The sequence below is a fragment of the Falco cherrug genome, chromosome Z, assembly GCF_023634085.1.
Source record: "Falco cherrug isolate bFalChe1 chromosome Z, bFalChe1.pri, whole genome shotgun sequence".
Lineage (NCBI taxonomy): Eukaryota > Metazoa > Chordata > Aves > Falconiformes > Falconidae > Falco > Falco cherrug.
Window position 1 is genome coordinate 548,858 of NC_073720.1, and position 25,025 is coordinate 573,882.

Sequence of the window (25,025 nt, forward strand, 5' to 3'; positions counted from 1 at the left end):
GACACTCAGCACACCCCTGCTCCTCACCATTGCACTCAGCCTGTATTCTTCTTAAAGGAGACCAGACCTACAACACTGTGCTAAGGTTCCTGAACTCTTCTAGGCATTACATACATATGTATCTGGTTTGTCTTTCTTACCTCTTCCATTTTGTTAAAATAAACTAGCATTACAAGCAAATCACAAAGGAGAGGGATGTTCAAAAATTCTACTTTATAACTACGCCAACATGAAAGCTAAATACAATCACTCATGCACTGTTACATGAGATCCTATTGACGTAACTCAGGAGACTTATGTATATTTTAGCGTCTTATATTATTTTCTTAATCAAAATCAATTCAACTGGCTTTTACAACCTATTTACAACCACCGAAATTCTTGATTTTAAGAGCTTTTTTATAGCAGAACTGCCCCTTAGTACCAGCCAGTTAGGTTTATTGCTAACATCAGATGAAGAGGTGTTGTTGGGCATCCGTGCATGTAGACAGACGCTCAGAGAATCAGGGTGCTTAATGATAGGAGTGGCCTGTAGCAGCATGCCAACGCACTTATACCAAGCAGTACAAAGCGGTGTTCAGTAATTACAGAGCACGTGCATGCATATTCAACATTCCACATTTAATAAAGGCCAACTACATATGCTCTGCCAAGAAAGTGACATGATCTGCATTGTGATGATGAAGCCAGAGAGGAGCTGCAATCACACTGCTGCAAACCACAACAGAAGGAAAGTCCTGGTCAACAGCCATGAGGCAAACAGCCTCCTGGTGAAACAGGGATTTGCTAAAAGGATTTGTATCTCATCACTGCCTGAAGGGCAACACAACTATCATTTACAAATAGTAGTGACCGTATTGTTCACTCATGTGGTTCCAGCTTTTGTTGTCACTCACACTGAGCTGCACTGTTTCTAGGAAAAATCCAGGTTAGGTCAACATAAATATTCAGTCATGTATTTCTTGATTTATCTTTTGGGATTTTCTGCAAGTCTTGTGTACGTTTATCTGATTTTTCATCTTAGGTTGTAGCTGTTACAGATCCAGTAATTAGAAATATTACAGCCATTTCCATCTAGTCTTTTGATGAACTGTTTACAATTGCCTGTGACCGAACTGAAATTTTGCACACATGTGCACAAACACACACACACACCATTTTAAGACCATTACATTAACTGATTAGAAATGTTGTTTCCCACTTTGTCAGTGCAGGCAGTCTACTGAGGAATGTAGATTATATTGGTACTTCTGTGAGAAATGTAGAGACTGATGGGGAAAATACTCAAGTTGAAGCTAGGAAAGACTGATTAGATCATCCAATCCTCCTCCTAATGCATGCCAGTTTCTGTTAATAATGAGATACATTATTAGGGCTATCCCTACTTTTTTAATGTCATCTTTATAAAGGAGAATTCATTTACTTACCTCAAATTCAGACGACTGCAGGCATTTGCTTTTAGTAGAATTCAAGGCAGGTCAGTCAAAATGCATCTTTTCCACAATCTTTTGTACCCTCACAGCAGAGTCACAATGCTGCCTGATCATGCCTGAAGTTTCAAGATAAGCAGCAGTAATCCTCAAAACCATGACTTTTTAGACCCTTTAGAATGTGACAAACATACAATTAGTAACACGCAAACTACTTCAAGGGGTTATGTCAATAAATTTCAGCCCCATCATCTTTTTCCCTGTCATAAAGAGAGAGGTTTGATCTCCCTCTCTCAACAGCAGCAATGACCTTTACAATTTCTGTGCCTTCATTTGGTGTATATAAATTAAGACAATACTAACAGAGGCTCTGGAGCATTTCCAAGGCACATGGAGGTCTTCAGGTGAAAAGCCTGACACAGAAATGCAAATCTTGATTAGCATTGCCTACAGTTTCTGATGTTTGGTTTTCTATGTCATGGAGAAACCAACCTTTTCTCTGTTTTCTATCTCAGCCATCTAAGACCAACTGACACACCTCTTACTGTAGTTCTTGGATTTGTAGGTTCAGCTGCTGCCTGTAAAGAAGTAAACGATCTGAGAAAGCCTGAGGACTCCATTCAGATTTCAAACTGGTGTAAACAGGAACTAATTTTACTGAAGTCCAAGAAAACAATAAAAGGATTACTTTTTTTAAATGAAGGATCATACAGTTGTTTCTTCCCTCAAAGCCATTATCTGCCCTGTCTCACAGTGGTGCTAAGGCTCGGAGCAGCCCAGGAGATCTCATGGAAGCCAACATCCCTCATCCCACTACCAGAAAAAGCAGCAACATTGACAAACACAAGTTAGCCAGGTGTGCCCTCATTGCTCCTAAACACACTTCCAAGTATATTAATACAGGGCTATGAAGATTTGGAAAAAAGTGACCTTTTCTGGTTTCCTCCAGGTAATGTCCCAAATAAAATCTTTCAGAAAATACCTGTCCTTGAATCAAACATGCTACATTAAAAGAAGAACAATTGTTCTTACGTTGATGTTTTGGTTTTTTGGTATTCTGTTTTGTTTTGGTTTGGTTTTGTGAAACTGAAGGGTTTAGTCATCTCCTAGCTATAAGAAAGCAGTTTTTTAATAAGCAAGTCACCTGATTTCTCTAATGCCTGGCTGCAGCAAGCTAGCCTGGAGACCCTGGCAGATCCTTGGGCACATAAAATAATAGCGTCACTCTGGAAACGATGGAAGATCAGGCTCCAGTCCCACAAAGTGATTGTCAGGATGTGGCATAAATCCCATCAGCTCAAGCAGAGGCATTTAGATATTAGTGTTTAATGAGCTGTTTGGTTCCATTAAGTTTTGAATTGCTTTTAAGAATTTCTGTGCATTCAACCAAAGAACATCGTAATAGCACAATTTATTAAATGAACTTCCCAAATAATCTTAAAACATGGGAATACTGTTGCAATGAATAATGCAGAAATAATATTTTAGAATGTAAAAGAAACCTCTAAGTATTCTGATAGAATTTTCACTAGTGTGATTGCAGTATGAAAATTAATCAGTCATCTGTACATTAATTGAATTATCTTCATAAACAGTTCATTTGCAGGCTGAGGAAACTGGGATGCATACCATGAAATCAATTACATATAAAACAGATCTGAAATATTTTCTGTCTGTTTTCTCACAGTCTGTCTAACTTAAACTCAAGCTGCAAATGCATTTATGTATTATCAATAATATCAGCCATAAATGCAGTCTGAACGTCTGCATGTTAATGAGATTATAGCAAAAATATATATGAATGAATGTGGAGCTGGGCCAGCACACAGCACTATGTGTGTGCTGCAGTGGGAGGTGTGTGTTGTGGGTTAACACTGGCGGGCTGCTCAGCCCCCCAAGCTCTTTGCTCACTCCCCTCCAGCAGGATGGAGGAGAAGCGGATGGGTGAAACTGAGAAAACTGGCAGGTTCAGATAAACGCAGTTTAACAGGTAAAGCACAAGCTGCACATGCAAGCAAAGCAAAAGGAAGAATTCCTTCACTCCTTCCCATCGCAGGCAGGCTATCGGCCAGCCCCAGGACAGCAGGGCTCCATCATGCTTCACGGTGACTGGGGAAGACAAACATCACTCTAGACACCCCTCCCTCCTTCCTCCCCAGCTTTTATTGCTGAGCACTATGTCATATGGTCTGGGACACCCCTTCGTCAGTGGGGTCAGCTGTCACAGCTCTGTCCCCTCCCAGCCCCTGGTGCCCCACAGCCTGCTGGCTGGCGAGGCAGGGTGAGAAGCAGAGAAGACCTGATGCTGTGCAAGCACTGCTCAGCAACAGCTAAAACGTCCCTGTGTTATCAACACAGCTCTGGTCACAAATCTACTATGAAAAAATACCTTTCCTCAGAAATTGGAGATGAAGTTGATTTGTGAGAAGCAGGATCCCTCTTCAAAACAGATTCAGAACCTTCTAATAATTAACTAAAACCCCTTCTTTTTACTATTTTAGTATCCTTTATAAAGACCTGCCACAAATTTTGATTCCATATTTAAACTTGTATGCATTTTGCTACAAGATTACACACCTTTTTTAATGTTAGATTACATTATGGAATGCATCTTAAAAATGCAAAATATTTCTTATTATATTCAGCTTTTCCAGGTTTTGACTATAAGGTACAACCAGTTTTGATACATTGCTTACTTAGATGTATCTGCCTGAAAATTTTTTACTTTAGCTTCATCCTTCACAAGGATCATATTCCAGCACCAGAATGATACTTCTGCTCAGTAGCTGAATTCCAGAGTTTGTAGGCTAGTTTCTCAATAAAGGGGATACAGACATGGGTTACACTCTAAAACAGACTTTTTATGTACCATAAGCAGAAGGCAATTACACTAATTCCTTGTTCCAAGAGAGCAACTGTACATTAGGAGCCTTAATGGACCTCACTGATGACTCACGAGCTCCTTTTCCAAGAGCTACCATCACTGAACAACTTTACACAACAGCATGTTTTCTCGACTGCAAGCATTTTATGCACATGAGAAATAAGCACTTTGGAAGTATGTATCACAGGGGTATCTGCTGATAGCTGTCATAACAATCACTATTACCTACATTGTTCTGTAAGTATATCCTTAGGGCTGACAAAAGCCAGCTAGAAGCCTTGCTACTTAGGATTAACATTATGAGGGAGTTCTGGCATAGGATAAGGAGTAACAGTATAAAATACTCGTAGAAGTATTCAGAGTAAGTCTTTCAAGAAGCCCAGAAAGGCACTTTACCCTTGGTTGTAAAGTCCACATTGGACCCTTGGCCAAGCATCCTACGAGCTAGACACTCCAAGCACCAGAGCCAAGGGAAGAAGAGGGAATGAACAAAACAGACAAGAGGAAAATGAGATGAAGAGATTAGTTAAAGGAGAACTGGGAGGAGTGTAGTGAGCAAAAGGGTGAGTAGGAGGAAACAAATCTGAGATGTGGGTGGGTGAGAGGTACATAAAGCCATGAAGATTATACCAGATTAGAGAGTCGTGAGTCAAACACTGAAGCATGAAACAAGTCTACAAAGGGTATCCCAGATTCTTCTAATTCACACAAAAATTTCTGCAAATAACACTCTCTGCCAGAGACATGTTACGCAAAATCAATATTCAACTTTGTGGGTTAAGTAATGTTTAACGAGTGAGTCACACAGCTGATGCATGGATGTGAGTTTGAGTGGTTACACAGGCTCCAAATGTGTGCAAAATACAATAAAGTATAAGAGTGGCATTAAATATTGTGCAAAGCGTAAAAACTGAAATTATTTTGAAAAGCCTCACCCTGAAAAAGGAGGAATTTGCATGGGTCATACTTACGTGCCAGACAGTTTCAGTTTTTCAGGATCTTGCCACTGTCCCACAGGTCTCATGCTTCACTGAAATCAGCTCTCCAGAATACAGAATGGCTTTCTGCTGGACTTGGTTTTGCCTCCTCAGTAGTTTGCTATTTGTCTACCTCAGAGGGATGTTTTTCTCCTAAACATGCCTGCAAAATAGGGAATGATATAAATGATCTTTCTTTTTAAGTGAAGCCCACGTGTACAGACACAGCCCGGGATGGCTGGGCAGGGTCACAAGAATGGGGTGGGCCAAGACCAGGCTCGGATGTCAGCCCACTGAGAAACAAGCTCTTCGTAACAAGCAGAGCAAATTCAGACTCTGAATCAGTTCTATCCATCCAACCTCTGAATTACACTCAAGGACATTTCTTTCTTAATAAACCAAACAGGGAGTGTGGCAAACAAAAAAATGGCCAAAACCAGATTATGTAAAACCTCTGATGTTTTCTCCTGACTTAAATCCTTATCTACACTACCTATTTATTTGTGTGAGATTACACTTCTTTATAGCATCTCCTAAACTTCTTGGCCTGATAGACAACTCCATTTTCTTCCTAGATCACCAAACTAGCCATGGTCTCACAGACCACCACTGCTCTGCAAACCACAGCATTTCAAAATGCAATCCTGTATTAAATACAGTGTGGGCCTAAGCTGCTCTTAGCTCCCCTACGCTGCTAAGGAAATCACTGAATTTTTAGAAAAATACAGAATTTGGGCAGAGGGAAATTTTACTTCCTTTCTTACGTGCTTTAGTGGGTATTTCACTTCTCATTTCAGAATATTGCCTCCGTAGAAATTAAAGTAATTCAGTATTTCATTCCATATTTATAGTTTCCCAATATCCTTCTTCAGAGTTGTAGAGCCATGGAGGACTCATTAATAACCAAGCACTTTCTCTGACTGAAAGACTTTTGAAACTGAAATTAATTTTCCTAGCCTGTAAGCCCCTTGTGCTGGCAACTCAGTCCTTGACCTAACAACGTGCAACATCAAAGCAGTAGCTTTCTGCTGGCAGCAGAAGCAGCAGCATCTGTTGCAGCAGCATTAGCCATATCGATTGAGACCTTACGCCTCTCAGCCAAGTTCTGCTTAGCCCTCATTCACTGGTGGTGCCCCTGCTGACTCTGGGCTGTGTGTATGCAGCCAGGGAAACATTTCTCTATCCTGCAAAGACAAGAGTAGAAATGCTGCAGATTCTTGCAAGTATCTTCTGGTAAGTATTACCAGTGTTACAGGAGCACATTCCTTATCTTACCTGGAAATAAGACTAAGATTACAATCAAGCCTACTAAAATAATAACCTATGTAAGTTTAAAGAAATACAGTAGCTGCAAGGGCATCATGAGCAAGTCGAGTTTTGGCCATCACAAAACTTGTGGTGGAACAAGCAGTGCTGGAGAAACGAAGCACCCAAAAAATTCAGCTTGAATGTGAGGCAGGGTGATGTTGCCAGCCTAACACCAGTAAGGACTGGGGGAAGGGCTGGGAAGGGCAGGAGCAGAGCTAAAGGACAGGTTTGTGCCTGAGCAAGTACAAGAACAGCCTGCAAAGCCAAACACCTTTGATGTGGCTCCCAGGAAAGACAGCAGAGGTGGCAGAAGCACAGCTTACAAGGGGAGATTTCAAATGGGCTGCTTGGCTAAACCAAATCACCTCTATCACACCTTGCCGAAAAGCTCCTGCATAGGCTAATCCTTCTCCTTGTCCTTCTCTTTGTAAACATTTGGCTTTGAAGCAAGTCAGGACTTTCTGCCCAATCAGTTTTTGGCAGAGCAGTGAGGTATTTCATTCCAGGACTGTGCTGCCCAGCTCTCTTGTTTCCAAATGCAGAATGGTTACTGGGGCTCCCTCTACAAGCGTTTTCTCCTAGTTCAGAAACAAAACAAAACTACAAGTTATCTTTTGACAGATAAAGCATTTCCATTCATTTTTACTTATTCATGCTGCTCTAGGTGTTTATGCTGCTAGCTTGGGACATAACATTTCCAATGGAAAACTGGGGGAGGTGTTTCTGCAGCTCAGCGCTACCCTCAAAGCCTTGCAGGATCTCATGTAAATATTTTCAGACTGGATTTGAATGCCCTTTTCTCCTCTGCAGATTCAATTAAGAAGTACAGGATAGTGAGGTATAGTAAAGGATGATGATAGTAAAGTAAAAGAAAGTGTTCCCCTCTCCAGTTCTTTAGAATTTGCAGAGTCTGTGTACACAATTTCACCAGAAACGTTAAGGTCTGCTTTTCAGACCACAGCTATACCTCCACACAACCCAAGGCGGTCTCCCCAGGAAATGTCTACACATAGAGAACAGTCAGATGTGCACGTAAGGGAAGACAAGTGTGCAGAGAGGTGAGTGGATACATAATGTTATTACATTCAGCACACCAAAACATCTGCACAAGACAGTGGAAGACGAAGCATCCACCGATGAACAAGGTCCTGATCAGTACATGGAATTATTACCCATTTGAGTTTAGTGATATAAGCAGGAAGCTTAATTATGAAATTGTAAGCTGTGGAGAGTGATAAACAAGCTTAGGCCAGCTTTTATTGCTTTGCTAAGAGGAGACAAACTTTAGCTTACTTGTGCAGCCACTTGGGATCCACAGATGTCCCAGCCAGGGTGGTGGTAAGATGTAATGCAAAATACAGGGCCGGGGGTGGGGGGTAAACTCCACCACAGATAACACCTGCGATAAAGCCTTTATTTCCTTCCACCACCAAGGGCACAGGAAAAAGCAAAAGCTGAGCAGACCTGGGACAACAAGCTTAGCAGTCCTTGTGAAGTAACATAAAGTATTAAAGCACTGTACCTTTAACTAATCAGTTCCTATTCTTGAGTCTGGTTAGCACTCCCTGTGGTACCAATGTTAATGCAGTAAAACTAAACACCCAGGAGAACTAAAACTGGTCTGGTATTTTCAAGAATGAAACATTGTGTGCCAGAGGAGAGACAGTGTCAGCTCTGTTTGAAAAGCAGTTCATGACTTGGGATGTTGATCTTTCCAGATGAAATTCAGTCCTGACTGGCTAAACATCATGTAGAGACTGTTCTCCTGGCATTTCTATATTCATCTCCATCTGGTGTGCTTGAAAGAAGAGCCATAAGAAAGCAGTGACTGATACCTCTTCTTGCCAGAAGACCCTCCAGGCAGCAGATAATGCCAAGGGTAGGACACTCTATTCAGGGAGGGGATCACATACCCTGTTGACTCAAACAACCCTCAGAAGAGCGAACTCCTCTGACATTGAAAGATCTGTAGATAAATCTTCATCAGCAAGGAAGACCTACAAATCCATTAGAAATACTAAGTCTTAAGCTATCTAAGGTTCAGCAGGTTTGCATTTCTGTACCAGAGAAACATTTTTGCTTCTCTGTTTTTTAAATTCTGAACAGTCTTTTCTGCTGACACTTATGGGGATGGTAACATCTGGCAGAAGGAAGCTGGGGACAGGGCATATCAATCCACTCAAGTCAGGCTGTTCAGAGCTTCTCTGCTGAGACTGCGGTCATCTGCAGTAATTCTGAAAGCAAGATTGTCGCCATTTGTATGCCGCTAAAAGAATAGAAAATAGTAAGATACACATGAAATGTTTATGCCATTATTTCCTTAATGTTTATTTCCAGTGACTTGCAGCTCCAAGGCCTTCCAGCAGCACGACAGGGTCACCAGCTAGCCAGCATCACTAAAGAAGTGGAGCCTTAACTAACAATTCCAATTCCTGGGAAAGAAACACATGACCGGGGAGGACTCTGTTAGGTAAAATCCTACCTGCAGGCAACATGAATCTGCCAGTGTCAAGCAGAACCTAAATTTTTTGATTATCCGAGGATACAAGTTGAACACTACAGGGAACCTGATTCTCAACCTACCCAAGCAAGAGTCAGGAATAGTTCTCCCGAGGTGTGTTAAATTATTCTTGAATAAGTCTTATAATGTAACACTTGTGTAAGCCTTTGCAGATAATTTTCTTGCTGAGTGGGAGGAGGATTAGTAGAGAAAGGAAAAAGACATCAGTTAAGGTAGAGTCTTCTGCACTGTCAAAAATTTAGGTACATATGACTCTGTAGATGGCTATACATCTTTACATACTCAGCACAGATTTCTGTGTGGTTCTGCCTGGTTTTTAATCAGCCATTGTACTATCGATATATACTATACCTATAATTTTCTATCTCTCAGTTATATGAACTGGTTTTTTAATTATCTTAAATAACTATATTGGGGTTTTTAAAATAAAAGATTTTTTGAAGTGTGGTTTTGCCCACCCATTACAAGCACCTCAGCAAAAGCTCTCCAGCCTCAAAGCAAACAGAGTGACACACACCCCCAACTCTCCTCCTTCTTTAAAATCGTAATTGAATAAAAACTCAGGAATAAAATAAGTTTTCTTGACATCATCTTATAGCAAGGCAGTGGTGAAGTATGTTTCTCGCCCCAGGAACACCACACATTTCACCAGTGCAGAGATACCATCCACCTTGGCCCTGCCAGGAACACCCAGACATGCCAGCTGGCCCTAGCTGCTCTGGGTGCTTCCCACTTTTTACAGCGAATCTATGCAAAAAAGGACAAAAGGTCTCGCACTCAGACAAGCAAGTGGGGCCGCGGCAGATGGCTGAGCAGCCGTGAGGGCACGGGTGCTGCGGTGGCAGCAGGTGATAGCGGCACAGGCTCCATTCCACACGCCTGCCTGCAAATCTGTGCCTGGTGAAAATGCCTGCAGCTGGTGTTCTTTCCACCTCCGTAAGCAATGTCCTTCCTGAGCCCTCATGCCACCTCTGATCTTTGCATTCCCCAAACTCAGTCATCCCCTTTGTCCCCAAGACCACTGGTCCCAGAGCATGAACTGCTGCCTTCTCCACTTCTCTCCTTTCTTTTTTCTTTTCCACTTGAGTCATTCCCTCACTTTTATTTCCCACCACATTACCCCCATTGTTCTTCCACCTCTTTCTTTTCTAGGCTCCCTGTCTCCTGAAGTTATTTTCCTCAATCATATTTTTATGCTTTGATGGCCACACCTTTACAGTTTGAAAGCCGTAGTACACTTCAGATAGAGCTAAACATGTTGCTTCTAAATGCCATCCCCCAGCAAGCATCCCAGATGATGGGCTATGTACCAGAGACAGACCGGTTTAGTTAAGCAGCAGCAATAGCTGAAATAATTAAAATAAATCTGATTTTGAAGCAAGCTAAGTCAATAGATGCTAACTCACCAAATCTAATAATTACATGCTTCCTCCTGTGAAACTTGGAATAAAAGGGCCTATTTCCAAGACACTGTATTTATGCAAATCAGCAATGAGAGAAAGAGAATGCACATTTATGTGGGTGCATACATATAATACAAATATATTATTGAATATTTTTTGGTCCAAATAGCAGCACTTTTAGAGAAACTGCAAAAATTTAATGCAGATGTGTCTACATTAAAATTGCTGACATTTTTATAGAACACCACACATAGAGCATAAATCACATACACCAGCAATCCAGTGCTTAGGCATTTCTACTTTGCTTGCTTTGGGAGTTTAATCGAATTAATGCTATCAACCTCTATCATTATAAATCAGCCATTTTAAGAAGTAAGGGAGCTAATAGTAGTATGAGTGAATGTATTTCTAGTTAGCTCATGCTTCTCTGCATATTAAGTCTTGAACTTACTCCAAATGCCTATAAAAATACCAAAACCAAATAAACCAAAGGGGGATACATTTTTACTGTTTAGATATCTGTCTGATAATAATGAATGAACTCTCATTTATTACACCACTAATTACACTCTGCTTTGCAGTTTAAGAGCACCAGAAAAATTCCAGGGTCCAGAGAGAACATAAAAATGAGCCAGTTGTAAAAGATACCGCGCTGCAGCACTGTGTACGAAGGCTCCAACAACACCTTCAACACACAGGAGAACGGTGACAAGCCCAGATGTTACAGTCCAAGTTCTTCCAGGTCTAAAAGGATGGGCTAAGAGTTACAACGGTGAGGAGAGCACCCTAAGGTCCCAACTATTATTAGCACACCTGGTTGGCAAGTACAACTTCTCCTCTCCCGTTCTGTTTTAAACCAATCCTTCCCACAGCTCAGGGCACTTAACATGAGCTCTGCTGTGTGATTTCTTTTATGGAATACTTTCCTCTTAGCTATAAGACAGGAAAAGAAGAAGGATGCCGTGACAGTTTTTTTGGAAATAACATATGTGGCCACTTTATTGTAATGCCTCTAAAATATATATATAGTCATGCCCACTCATGAAAATGTTACATAAAATGACTTTTGAGAGGTTGCTAAAAGCAGTAACTTTTCTTAAAAACAAACAAACTGACTCACTTTCACATGGCACGTCTCTGGTAAAACAGAGATATGCTGCTATGTGATGGATAAATACTGTGGATGCTAGAGACAATGGCAGATCCAGTCCCAGAGCTGAGCTGTGTGGGGACAACTGCAGCACCTGAGGCTGCCCTGCAGTAGCACAAACACAGGCTGGTCACGAGTATAGCTCTGTACGGTTCCTTAACTGTTGCCTGTGGCCTACATGTCCAGGGAACCCTTGCTAGAAATCTCTATGAAGATACCATTTATCACACAGTGCTGGATGTTCTCCATACAAACTATTCTTGAAATAGAAAGGGAAAAAAATCCAGATAACCTATTATTACTTTTATGTCTTAAAACTGTGGTAGCCTGTGCAGACATGCCAGACCGCGTGGCAAGCGAGCAATTGTAGGGTACAAGTCCATGACATAATAATCCATTAAAAGCATCTGGATGCATGGCCTGCAGCCACAATGATTTCTCCTTGGTATTCTTACTTTCTTCCTCATAATCATATTCAATGCCTGCCAGAGAGTGCAACAGCATTTAAGTCACTGAAATTACTTTACTAGAACATCTCTCTTGGAATTGCTTAAAAGATTATTTAATGTTTGCACAATACGTTGAATTTGTAAGTGGTATTATTGCTTTAGTACCGTTTTTTCCCCCCTGGGGGACTCCCTTGTTACAGTGAATTTTCATAGACTTATTGCTAGAATTGCCAGGTGAACTAGTTTTTCCCATCTTTCCAGCAGGCCAGCAAGTCAGGAGTACACTAATAACCCATGCATACTATCTGGGATAACAGTTCTAAGTAAACCAGCACAAAGGACTCTATGAATAATGTTACAGTCATTTCTGATCATAGAACTGCCTCCAACAGTAGCTGCAGGGAAGCACAAGACGGATTCCCTTTGTAAGGTACATAAAATAACAGCAGCTTTTTGTTGCCGCTTCAGTCAAGCCAACATACATGACCTTCTCTCAGAAAGTATGAAAGCAGCAAATTACCCAAAATGCGCACAGTTTTGTGCATTCAACAATGCAAGTCACAAAATCAATAATATACAAAAACAATTGCTCAGAGATGAACAATGAAATACATTACGCGTAAGCTAAACAAGAATAATGCTCCCTTCAGGAAAGACACATCAAAATCATAAAAGACAGCTTGTCATACAGATTGCAGAAAAGAAAAGTGACAGTCAGAAATTACTGAATTTTGATTTGTGGAAACAGACTCACAGGGAGAAAAAAAAATAGAAAAAAATCCTTCTATGGTAAAAAGACCCAAAAAAGACAGACTTCCTAAGTGTACAGTGATGGTAAAATTTCAGTTTTCAAAAGGGTCCAGGGACCACTTCTGCAAGAAAATCTAAGGCCTAGGGGAAACCCTGAAGTCTGTAACACAAGACTACTGTATTCACACCTTTTCCTTATTGAACCCAGCTAAACAAACAGTGGCACTTGCACAAGGCAGGGGCCACGCAGACCATGCATGTGGAATGGGCCTTAGACTGCTTCACACAGTAAATGCCCAGATTTGTTAGCAAAACTCAGTTTCCCACTGAAATATCAAATGGGAACCTGAGTAGGAATGAAGTGCTTAAACACTTGGATGGCTCCAGGACTAAATCATTTCAGCTCTTCAGGGGGTGGTGGTGGGAAGAAACTGCTTTCTGTGAAAACTGTATTAGGTACTGACTTATAAACCTGCAAGACAAAACCCACAAAGGTCCAAACCAGGTCCCACCAAGGTGCAGGAGTAACAAACAAATGCCTGCCTATCTCTGGAGCAGTTTAATGCTGCTGGCACAAGGAGAAGGCCCTATTTCGCTTATCTTTCTCTTTGCACAATGACAATCCTATTGGCTGGCATGCTGTCACAGAGTGAAATCCTAATGGTGGTCACTGGCAAATTCCCCATTTCAGAAAAGAAACATGATGCAAACAGGCACAGGAATCAGGTCACTTGCTTTTCAGTTCCTCGCTCTTACTCAAGAGTCCTTCATTTCCAAATATTTCTGTGAGAGTATGAGTGTGTTCTGCTGTTCTGAATTTATCATTGAAACCAACATAATTTGTAATTTCAGACTTCAGTAACTCACACAGCATGGCAACAGCTGAATGTATGTCTGTCATTTATCCAAATCGTGCAGGATTTCATGCCTTTCTGCTTCCTGAACTGATCTTAAGTAACAGTAAATATATCTAATGCTTTAAAAGCATTATTTTAAAACTTCACAGTCAAGATTCTCAAAAGTGTGCAACAAAGGCAGCCGTGTTGAGTTTTAGTTATTTTGCTCAAGCCTGTACTTAGTGAGACTGAATCTCCAGGTGGTTCAGTACCTGTCCCCTGAAAAGTCTGGTTTCTTCTACATGGCTTAAAATTGAGTCCATAAAAACCTCCAAGACAAATAACCATTATTTTCCAAAATTACTTAACACAACAATAGGATCATACTGCAAACCCAGTTCCAGAGGACTAAATTTTGACACATCATCTCAGTTGACCCACTCATTCAAGAAAAAACAATTTTATTTTGCGTAAATCAAAGCTGCTGCTAGAATGGGTGGTCCCACCTTCCCTCTTCTTGCCTCTGCTCGTTCCTACCACTCTTTACAATGGGGCCACCCCTCATCTAGCCCTGTGATAATCCCTATTAGGCAACTGATCCAGCTGAAGATGAAGCTTTTCTCTTGGCATGGAGAGATCAAATTAGTTTTCAGCCCTGTCATTCTGCAGATCCAGCTCATTGCACAGATGCACGAACGCTGCCACCATTATAAAGGAAACAGCAAGACCTAGCAGACACTGGTGGGAAAAGCAGCATAACCTCCTGCGTAAGGAAGCTGCAGAGTTACGGTCCGGTGAAAGGGCCGTGTAACCTTGCCTTTAGAGCAAAGAATGCTCCCTAACAAACTGCAGCAACCTCCGAAACTGCAGGCCGCCAGCAGCGCCCGGCCGCTGGGTAAGCAGCCATTCAGTGGTGTGGTTCCCCATCTATCGGCCGCAGGGAGGAGGAACGCCGGCCCTGATGCGGCGGCTCGCCAAAATGGAAGATGCCAGGCTACGCTTTGCAGGGCTGACATCTCACCGTTCCCTTGTACAATGCTTTACTTGGATAGATGAATATGTAGTTATATGTTGAGCCTTTTCTTTCTCCCTTTTTTTTTTCTTGTTAAAATCCCGATTTGTTTTAGAAAAGCATTAGTACGTAAAATGCAGAGAAACAAGTGATTTTGAATCACACATTTCTTTCCCTGTGTAAAAATCACCTTCCTATTTATTCTTTTGTTTGTGGTTTATGTAAACAAATCTCAAATATTTTGTATAGTTTTTGGAGGTAAGAATAAACATTATTTGCTTTAAAAGCCAACAATATCATCATAGATTTAGAAAACAGATGGAGTCAAGGGTTCCTTTTTTATCTGCTAGAAACATTAAGCCCTATTTTTTACAATTAGTAATTTTTTACAGTATCAAGCTGGGAGGAAAAAAAAATAAACCACATGAAAAACCTTGCAAAACTTCAGACTATTCTGTTATTACAACAATTTTTAATGTTCTGGCACAAAACAAAACCACCCCTTTTCTTGATTTTCATGACTAATATTCCATCTGAAATTTACAAGCCCTTAGATTTTACAACTAGATCACTTGGGGGAAAAAGTTGATCTCCTCACATAAAACATCACTAGCTTGCTTGATTGCAAAAAGGTTTTCTCTACAGAAACAGAGACTTTATAAAATCCGTATGTATATAGTTGATGGCTCACAGAAAAGGAAATGTGTAAGAAACAATTTTTTTTTAATAGTTGGAGTTGGAAATTAATTTTGTTCTTTACAATGGATTTACAATTTACAGTTATAAATTGAGCCCACTATTATCTTAATCTCTCTTGCAAAGCTGCTATACTATAGTTTATACTACAGTCTCTTACCACTGAGTCTTCACATACGTTACTAATGCTGACATACGTTACTAATGCTGACATACGTTACTAGCAAAGCTGGAATCATGATGGGTGACCTTCCACTGGCACCACCTGTGGAACTACTCAAATGCTCAAGAAAGATATTCAAGATACTGCAAAACCGAGGAGGCAGTGGGGTCTCACACAGCTCCAGTACCAGTGCTTGCCAAGAAAAACGCCTTGTATTTGGATCTCCTAACCTACTGCAGCACATAACACAGAGAAGTAATATGTGAACTCCGCTCCGTGGAAGACTCCACCCTGTGCAGGATTACAGCTGTGAAGCAGGTCACAGCTGTGCTACAACATCTGCACAAAGGAAATGGAGATCTGTACATCATCTAATTGAAACCTTCAGGTGTCCAGTTCCTGCAGCCAGAGCAGGAAATTGTGTTCTGATATGGTTATCAAGTATCCTGTATTTCAATTAATAAATACACTGACTACATTCAATTAATAAATTAATAAATCAATTACTGAATTGATAATAAATTTAATTTAAATTAAAAAATAAGCAACAGCTACCAAGCTAGTAATGAAGCATAAGCCTTCTATTTCTGCTGCAGGCAGCAAACTTTCTCCACATCTCTACAACTACACCACGAAAATTGCATTAGGACTTCTTTATGTGTATAAGCATGATACAAGAGAACATCCATTAAAACAGGGAATAACGAGGTGCTCTCAGCACAGTTCAGCAGGCACTCCATCTTGGTGGAATTCCCTGCTGAGCTCCACTAACCCCAACACTGCTAATTAATGATCAAATTGGAAAGGATAGCTCATTTAAAGCTGAGCTACCCCTAACAAGTGCAAAACAGCAGGCAGGAAAATATTTCTATGCAGAGATGACCTTCATGAAGAAACCTGTATTACAAGGACACAAGTCACCTGTGACCAAGCAAGGGTTAGGAATACCTGCTCTGTATTCTGCTAGATTACTGAGTCCATGCATTATAAGTTACTTTAGAAAAGTCTCCATGCTCATCCTGTTAATGACACTTTCATTTTTACAGTATCAAGCTGCAGAGGAAAAAAAAAAAAAAAACCCACACTAAAAACCTTGCAAAACTTCAGACTATTCTGTTATTACAAGAATTTTAAGGTTCTAGCACAAAACAAAACCACCCCTTTTCCTGATTTTCATGACTAATATTCCATCTGAAATCACATGACTAATGTGAAGAGACATGAAGGCATGGGTATTCTTAGGTCCTGAGAACTCCCTCTAGAGTTCCGTCTGCGATTGATGTGTTGGTTCCTTCACTTTTAAATACTGAGTTTAGGCTACTGTATCTTCCAGTGCTGAAGCACTAAAAGATCGGGACTTAGCCTCTTTGACACTGAAACAGGGCTTTAACCTAGGAAGACCTCTAATCTATCAATTTTGTCTGAAAGGTTTTAATTTAAATCATGAAAAAAAAAAAGGCAAAAAGAAGCAAAAAATTGTAAATCTTACAAATGCCTCACTTCCAACTTTAGCTCTAAGTAACAAATGGTTAAACGCTGCCTATCTTATGCTTCAATCCGCCAAGTTATTAACCAATGCAACCTGAAGTGAGGAGGAGGAGAAAAATAGTTATATGTAAAAAATATATAGTACAAGGAGACAGGCTACTTTGGGGCTCTCAAACCTGCATTCAGAGCTGTAAGAAAAGCAGCAAACACCAAACTAACTACAGGTTAGGAACACTCACTCTCAGTCTAATACATGATTTGCATAGTTCAGGTAAGCCCTGTAAATTGTCCCCACACGGCACTTAGCCTGCAGTCTTTTGTTTCAGAACAGAGGGAAGGGCTTATGTACCCCAAAAGTTGACCATACTTCCAATGTCATAAGTCCAATGTCATAAGTTCCAATACATAAGTCACTATAAAAGAAGATGTTACCTCTCTGTACAAGCCTTCTTTTTCCTTATAGCCTTGAGTATTAGACTCGTAAAGTTACCATTATTACAGGATGGATAAAATTATATTTTTTATGTTTATGACTGCATCACTTAGGAGGGTCTGGTGCTCACTCGTGCCATTGCAAAGTGTGTCTTACGATTCAGCTTGAATCTCTGCCATGGCTGGATGTTAGCCATTTGCAAAATACAATCCAAGAGTAGAAATTTCTTAGTAAAGTTACCTGAACAGACCTGAGTTAAAAAAAAAAAAAAAAAAAAAAGGCAGGCCCAAACCCATGCATTTTGCATGTAATCATTGCATACAAAAACCCCTGTCTTTCCATGAAGCTTTTATGAAGAATGGTCACAGTGAATAACAATTCACATATTTGAAAAAATACACTACAGCCAACTTCATCTACATCAGGAATATTTTAAATCAAGGTATTTTAAATCAATTTTAGCATACTGTGTTGTCACAATTTACTTCCTGTCTTTACAAACTGTAGAAGTTCTAGCATCCACCCTTTCCTCAAATTAATAATTTTCAAAATTAGCACCTAAATAACTTTTGCTTTCAGATTAGCTAAAAGATGTTGAGAACTTCTCTCCCTGTTTGAGTTTATTGGTAAAGTAACCAATGGAAAAATGAACAGGGAGAGGATTGCTTTTACAGCACAGCTTGTGAATCAGAAAGGCTTCAAACTGCAAATTCAAAAGGCTTCAAGCCACATCATCACAGGCACCTATAGCTGTACGTGGATACCATCCTGGCCAGGGCCCTGTAGGATGTCTACAAAGCGTGGGGACCTCATCCTTCCCAGAACGTGGCAAGATATCTGTCTTCAAAGATGAAGTCTGGCACAGAAATAATTGGTCATTTCACAAACTTACAGTTGGTCTTTGTTTAATAAACCCAGCCAAAGTAAACTGAGAACATGCTGGGATGACCTTACTTTGTTGTGTGTTTAATACCCCTGCCATTCTCAGCCCCCCAAAAGAGCTTTTCTAGCTGAACAGCAGGTTTCAAAAATGGAGTTATATATACTAATAGAAAGAAAAGCCACATCATTCCCTGTTTTGTGAATATGAGAAAACGATTCAAGTAATATTGTGAATAAATATGTGTTACAGAACCGCTTAAATACATAATTACTGATATGTGTAACCCTTGCTACACAGGAACAACTATTGTTAGGTTCAAATCAAGTGCCCATTGGTATTTTTGAACAATTAATTATTAGCAAAACTGAACCCTGCCTTGACACGTGCTCCATTATTTAAATTTATTTGCTCACTGCTTTAAAAAAAAAAACAAAGTTAAAATTGATTAACCTAGAGTTGCTATTTTAATACTATACACTTACTTTATACAGGTCATTTTGAAAAGGACTGTATTGATGATCAAAATAAAAGATAGCTTTTGGTTTTGAGAGACTAAAGCAATACTCAGAGGGTTTTGGGTGCAATTTCAAGTTTAGCCACAAACTGCTAGCATTAGTTGAAAAAGAAATTAAGTTGTGGCGTTTTTTTTTCCCTATGCAAAATGTAGCTACAATCCCCACTTCTCAAAAAAGAAATAACGTCTAAAGTTCTAAAACATTCTGGTGATGAGGAATACAACAAAACCAAACAAACTCGGGTCATGCAGCTTCATATCCACCTTAGGGGTTGCACAGAAATCTGCAGATTGATGGGAAAAATAATAGCCTGCCTGGCAGATTCAAAACATTACCATGGCTGTGCTTGTTTTCAGTTTGCTTATCTCTAAGTGATTATGTTTATTAAAAACAAACTTGCTTTGCATCCACCAGGGATTAACAGGTGTCAGGGTTAACTTCTTCAGACGACAGCAGCTCCTTTCGCAAGGCTTTGTGCAGCAGGACGAAGGATATGCAGGTTCGTTACAGAGGAGTACATCCTTTCGCAGAATGCCCCCACATCTCCTGTGCTCCCCTTCCCATATGCTCTGGTGAAGAGTGGAGCAGCAGGCTGATGAGGAAGCAGAAGTACAGCAGGGCTGGGGACATGCTGTGTGCCAAAACACGCAGCAACTTGGGGACAGTGATGGGGCTTGTGTTTCCATTGGGTGGGCAGCAAGGAGAGGCTACCCAACAACCACTTCTGTTCCAAGTCCTCCTGTGTCCCAGAAAATTTCAGCTCTGACACAGTGAGTCCCAAACACTGACAAAATGGGACAAACAGGAGGAGAGGGAGGGAAAGAGGGAAAGTGCAACAGTGCAGAAATTACCATATTTTGGACTAGAGCACATTGCTATTCCAGGGCAAAGGGGCCCGAGTGAAAGATGAGACCAAGGAATAAGGGGGAGTGAGGAAGTATACAGGAGAAAAATTCAGAAATAGAATTGGGGGTATTTGCTGGGACTGACTGAGATCAGGCTCTGTGAGCGGCAGCAGCGGAAGTTCCTCCATCATGCCTGCGACTTACAGAATGGCTACTGCATGTTCCTCAAGCACGACCCAGTACTTTGCTAAGTGTAAAAGATAATATTTGGACTGGGCCATTAGTCACTGCTATAGCAATTAATCACTGTTAAGGGGACTTTTTCTCTAATAAAACTTCTTCCTGAAAGGGCATCATGCAAACCTAGCTGTGCATACAGCTACCTACTGAAAACTGATAGAGAAACCAAATATTCATCCCTGGACATGAATTAATTTCCTGGACAGAAATGGAATGGTCAAAGGCATAAGTAAACCTCTGCTGCTTTGTTAAGCCAAAATGTTACTATTTTAACTAACTTTGTTTTTATTCCTGTGTGAGGAATTTGAGGCAGGTAGTAAAAGAGAAAGGTACTGAAAGACACAGCTTTGGAATCCAACATCCCATTTAGGTCATCACAGTCTAGGAAAAAAAAAGTGTATTTGAACAAGACTTTCTGGCACAGGAAAATAAGAGTACTGTTGCTACTGAAAAATAAACTAAGCAATCTCTTACCTATCTATCAGTCCAAAACAAAGATCACTTTTATTATAGAGCAGCATCCACAAGTGGGCAGATTCTATTTCTGCAACAGCTACTCATGAATGAATAGCTAAACAGTGTTAACCTCAGCCACGTTCCCCCATATATAATGATCAAACACACTGTTCTTAGTTAAGCCTGCAGCAAGGGATCAAAAGATATGATCGTATGATGGTGTATTGATTAAAAACTGCAAGATACCAAGCTTTTTATTTTTCTCCCCCCACCTCACCCCCATCTTGTGTACCTGTTCAATAATAAAAGACCAGTGTTATGCCAAACTAAGAGTGTATGTTAAGATAGAAATTATTTCAAGAATAGAAGATATTCTACTGTAGTCTTTCTCACTCAGTTTCATAATATGACTTGAGTAACAAAGGTGCAACAGATCAGGTGCTGGTATCGCTACAGCCAGATGGAAACTATTTCCTGGACACAGTCACCTGAACGCCACCATGTTGAAACATGGATAATGTCCTCTTCAGGAGGGGGTCTGCATAAAGGGGAGCAAACCAGATGCCTTCCAGGGAATTATGTTTCCTCCTTACTGACTGAAAGACAAGAGGATTTTGCATTAGCAAAATACTCTGGTGTATGAAGAAGCTTTTCATTTCATATGTTTGATCAACCTGCAGAGTTTCAACCCAAGAGGCAGGTGGATATTGGTTTTAAAATGGATAACAATGTTGAAAATTCCTGAAAACGTTAGTTGCCAATTTGACGCTACCTTCTGTGGGCAAGAAATCAAGTTGGGAAACAGCAGCTGGTTCTTGAGGAGAAATTAACACAAATCATGCAAACTAACAACACAGCAAAGACCCCAAATACTCAAGAGTGCATTTAAACCAGAATCGCTGCCCAAATTATGTCACTTCTTTCCAATTTTGAGCACCTTCCCCAACCATTTTCCTCCACCACCATGCCACTCTCTGCTCCCTGCAATGCAAACACTGAGTTCACAGATAATCTGAAGAACCTGGACAAGGGAACCAGCTCTGGTGAAATTTTACCCAGCAAAAAACCTAAGTGCTTTTTCAGCCTCATAAATCTCCTTAATGCAATTCACTGTGATAGCACAGGACTTTTGCTGCTTGTGAGCAAGGCACTGACAGTAAGGAGATGGTGCTGTGTACCTAGGATGTGAGAGTGGAGACAACTATGTGCAGCAGCAGCAGCAGCCGCCTGTGTACACACTCAAAGCTCCCCAGTCATCACATCAGCAGGACAAAATCACAATCTGGTCACAGTGCCCGGGGATACAACTTGGTTCTCTGCCTGGGAGTTCTCACAGTGAAGTGACTGTAGCTGCTGCAGAACACATCAACACTAGTAACACAAACCACTGAAGAAACAGGCACCCATAACATGAACAGATCCAAACATCACAAACAGGTATTATGATACCATCGCAAGCAGCTTTTACCTTGTCTTTAACAAGATACAGCACTGCGGATGCAGGTAGATTTGTCTCAATTTCTATTAGTGTACATAGATTCAAAAACCGGTCTGCCAGGATAGGTGTTGCAAAAAAAAAACCAGGAATAGAATGCAGTGAAACAATTTCAGTCAAGTTTTTGAGGTTTCACTTGTACAAATAAGGTCAAATAAAAAAATAAGTTTCATTTAAAAGAAAATAAAGAAGCTGGGCTGGTTTAGAAAGAAAACATTACAGAAGCAGATGTTTAACTTCAGTAGCTGGGCACTGAGCAAAAAATGGAAAGCATTATTGCAGAAGGAGCATGTTAAACGCTAGAGCATTTGGCTCATGTTACTGATCCCATCATCACTTTAAGAGATAGCTAATGTTCCATTTTTTCTATTTAATCAGATCAGTAAACATATCTGCATTTCACTTGCCATAAACTGCATTATTTGTGAATAAAAGTACATGCAAAAATTTCATAATAATTTTTAAAATATTTCTTTATTATTTAGGAACACTTAGCGAGTATTTTGCTCTAAGCTGGGCTATGTATTAAACTTTTAAAATTTTTATAACTGCGCTGCAGGAAACACACTTCTGGAAAACAATAAAAAGTCTAGGCAATTCTTCCTGCTACAGACTGGTGCAGGCTACCGTCAGCAGCTTCACAAACTGCCCTTCCTAACGCCACCATTCCTAATACCTGGGCCCAAACGTTCACTTCTTGGCTCAAATCTGCACTACTTCAAAACTGCCCTTGGGTCCTGGTATGCCCATGGCATTTGTGGGGTGGGGGTTAGCTCCTCCTCTTAGGTTATGCCCTAAAAAAACCCACATTTCCCCACACAAAATGGTGCACAGGGCACTGGGGATGGGCGCACCCAAATGACTCAGCCAGAGAAACAGAGCCTTTGCCTTGCCAGGGCTGTCACTGCAGAGCTACCAGCCCTGAGGTCTGGAGGTGACACCCATCACAGTGGTCACCATAGCCATACAGAGTGGCACGGGCTGCTGCCTCAGGGGCACAAGATGCATTACGGGATGCAGAGATGAGCCTTTGGGAATAGCACAGGGTGGGATAGTCAGGGGAGGAACCAGGGGTGAAGAAGGGAGGGATCCAGATGGTCTGGTGAAGAACTGCCCAATCAGCACGTTCTGTCCTGAATTTCCATTAAACTGCATTTCTAAATACTTTCCTGACTCTCTATTCCATGTGTACCAGAGTACATGGAGGCCTCACCAGGATGAGGCCGCTGGTGCTGTTCGCTCCCAGACACTTCCTGCAACCGGGACAGCTGCGAGGGCTGCCACGTGAATGCAGACACAGGGCACATGTGTGTCTGGCCGTGCACGTGTGCGCAGCAGCAAAACAGTAATGTGAAAGCCTTTGAGACAGGGTGACCCAATCAACAAACCCAGGTTACAAACAAACTAGCAAAACCTCTCAGGGTCTGGATTTCAGGTCATGGGAACTAGCATCCAACTACAGCAGCACTGCACACTAAGGCTTAAGAAACTTCACTAATTAAAACTTACAGTTGGAGCCTGTCACATTCATTTGATGAGTTGCCATTACTCCCGAGATGTTCACATGTATTTCGCTGCAGCCTGAAAGAAGAAAAATAGAGTGAAGAAGATTGCAAATAGATACAGCATTACAGCAGAATTGCCCTATTGCCAGCCCTACAAATAACCGCTTTATTCATTAGCTAATAAGCAAAACTATTGCTTTCAAGTACTGACAACACTGAGCACCCTCCAACTCTCCAATCACTCCTTAACAAACCAGAAGTCCTTTCTCAGCTCTTACGAATGCCAAAAGGTTACAATCCTGTACCTCTTACAAAAAGTTTTCTCTGTAACACCATACAGTCCTGGTAATGAAGATGGGATAGGGTCATCCCGTCACTTAAAACAGCACAAGGGAGGTCCCTCCTATTGCAAGAGCTGTGCCTGCTGGGTGCCGGCACCCACTGCCCCTGGCCTGGGCACCTGCTGCCTCCGGCCTGGGCTGTGCGTGGGGCCCACCCGAGCACCCTGCAGGGCCTGGTGCCCTGGGACGGCGTCGTGCCAGACAGACTGCTTCTCCCACCTGTGGCAGGGTGACAAGCAGACGGTGGTAACTGTTGCCCCAGACCTTGTCGGTACAGTGTTGGCTTCTGTCAGCTGTCACCATGGTGGTGAGCAATGGCGCCAGGGCCTGGCTGCCTCAGCGCGGAAATGCAGCCTACTGGGGTGGCAGGGCCAGAGCCTGGGGCCGTGTCCTCTTCCCCCCACAGTGGGTCCAGCCACCGCCCCCCCGGCCTTCAGGGTGATGTGGCCCCGAGCACCGCATCACCCGAGGGAAACCTGCAGCTGTTGAAGCACTCGTGTCACCTCTGGGTGAGAGAACAGCCACCGCGTAATGCCAGCGCAGGTACAGGTGGAGGGGCAGAGCCGGCGCAGCCCCGCTGAGCGGTATACGGCTGGAAGGGGCCCGACGACACGTCTGTGCCTGGGACAACGATTCCCATTCGATCTTCGTTACCGCCAGCGACACCTCAGGATCCAGCTCTCTGGCCCTCAGGCCCAGCCGCCCACCCCGCTCCCCCCCGCGCGCTTCGTGTGAGCGCCGCTGAGGCGAGGCTGCCCGCGCGCAGGCTGCCCGAGCGGGCGGAGGGGGGGGGGGGGGGGAGGCGCGGGGGCTGCTCCTGGCCCGGTCACCCGCCGCCTCCCGCCCCTCACCTGCCGCGGCATCGACCGACGCTGCTCGGCCGGGCGGGGAGAGGCGGCGGCGACGGCGCCGCCTCGCCGGGTAACCGGAGCCGCGGCCCCAGCAGGAGAGGGTCCCGCCGCCACCTTCCCTCCCGCGGGCCGGTTAGGCCGGGGCTAGGGCCAGGCATAGGGACCGGGCCGGGGCCGGCGCGGCCCCTCCCCTCCTCCTGCGCGGCGGGGCCTGCCCGGCGAGCCGGGGAAACCCGTTTGTCCGGTCTGGCGGCTGCTCCCGCGGGGAGGCCGGGCGGGCGCGGGGCCGTCGGAGGCATGAGGGGGCCCTGAACGAGCGAGCAGCGCCGGGACCCGCGCCCACAGGTGCTGCCGGTGGGTGGGCAGGGGCCGGGGTCGGGAGCTCCCGGCGAGG

At 42.4% G+C, this 25,025-nt stretch overlaps 2 protein-coding genes across 6 annotated transcripts in view; one reads left to right on the plus strand and one right to left on the minus strand.

The window, feature by feature from the left end:
* Positions 1-887: 887 nt before the first annotated feature.
* LOC114015524 (anthrax toxin receptor-like) lies at positions 888-24,930 on the minus strand. Of its 2 annotated transcripts, XM_055699478.1 has the most exons (3): positions 24,632-24,930; positions 23,444-23,515; positions 888-1,602 (listed from the first exon to the last, which is right to left on the minus strand). In XM_055699478.1, the coding sequence occupies exons 1-3, from the start codon at positions 24,928-24,930 to the stop codon at positions 1,596-1,598; spliced, it is 378 nt and encodes a 125-aa protein (XP_055555453.1). In that variant the 3' UTR covers positions 888-1,595. The 2 variants fall into 2 exon arrangements, 1 of the variants encoding a protein (XP_055555453.1); XR_003559516.2 differs by lacking the exons at positions 23,444-23,515; positions 24,632-24,930 and adding an exon at positions 5,286-5,448.
* ATP8B1 (ATPase phospholipid transporting 8B1) overlaps positions 24,832-25,025 on the plus strand; it is a 42,336-nt gene continuing 42,142 nt past the window's right edge. For 2 of the 4 annotated variants that reach the window (XR_008730315.1, XR_008730316.1), the window contains exon 1: positions 24,832-24,976. The gene's annotated coding sequence lies outside the window, so the exon portion shown is untranslated. The remainder of the gene's footprint in view (positions 24,977-25,025) is intronic. The other 2 variants (XM_055699477.1, XR_008730314.1) reach the window with 2 other exon arrangements.

Excerpts from the sequence above, each read along its gene's own strand:
- LOC114015524 (XM_055699478.1), bottom strand. The coding sequence starts at position 24,930 with ATGCCTCCGACGGCCCCGCGCCCGCCCGGCCTCCCCGCGGGAGCAGCC. Across the intron at positions 23,516-24,631 it reads GTCGGTCGATGCCGCGGCAG|GCTGCAGCGAAATACATGTG; the intron begins GTGAGGGGCGGG and ends TTCTTCTTTCAG.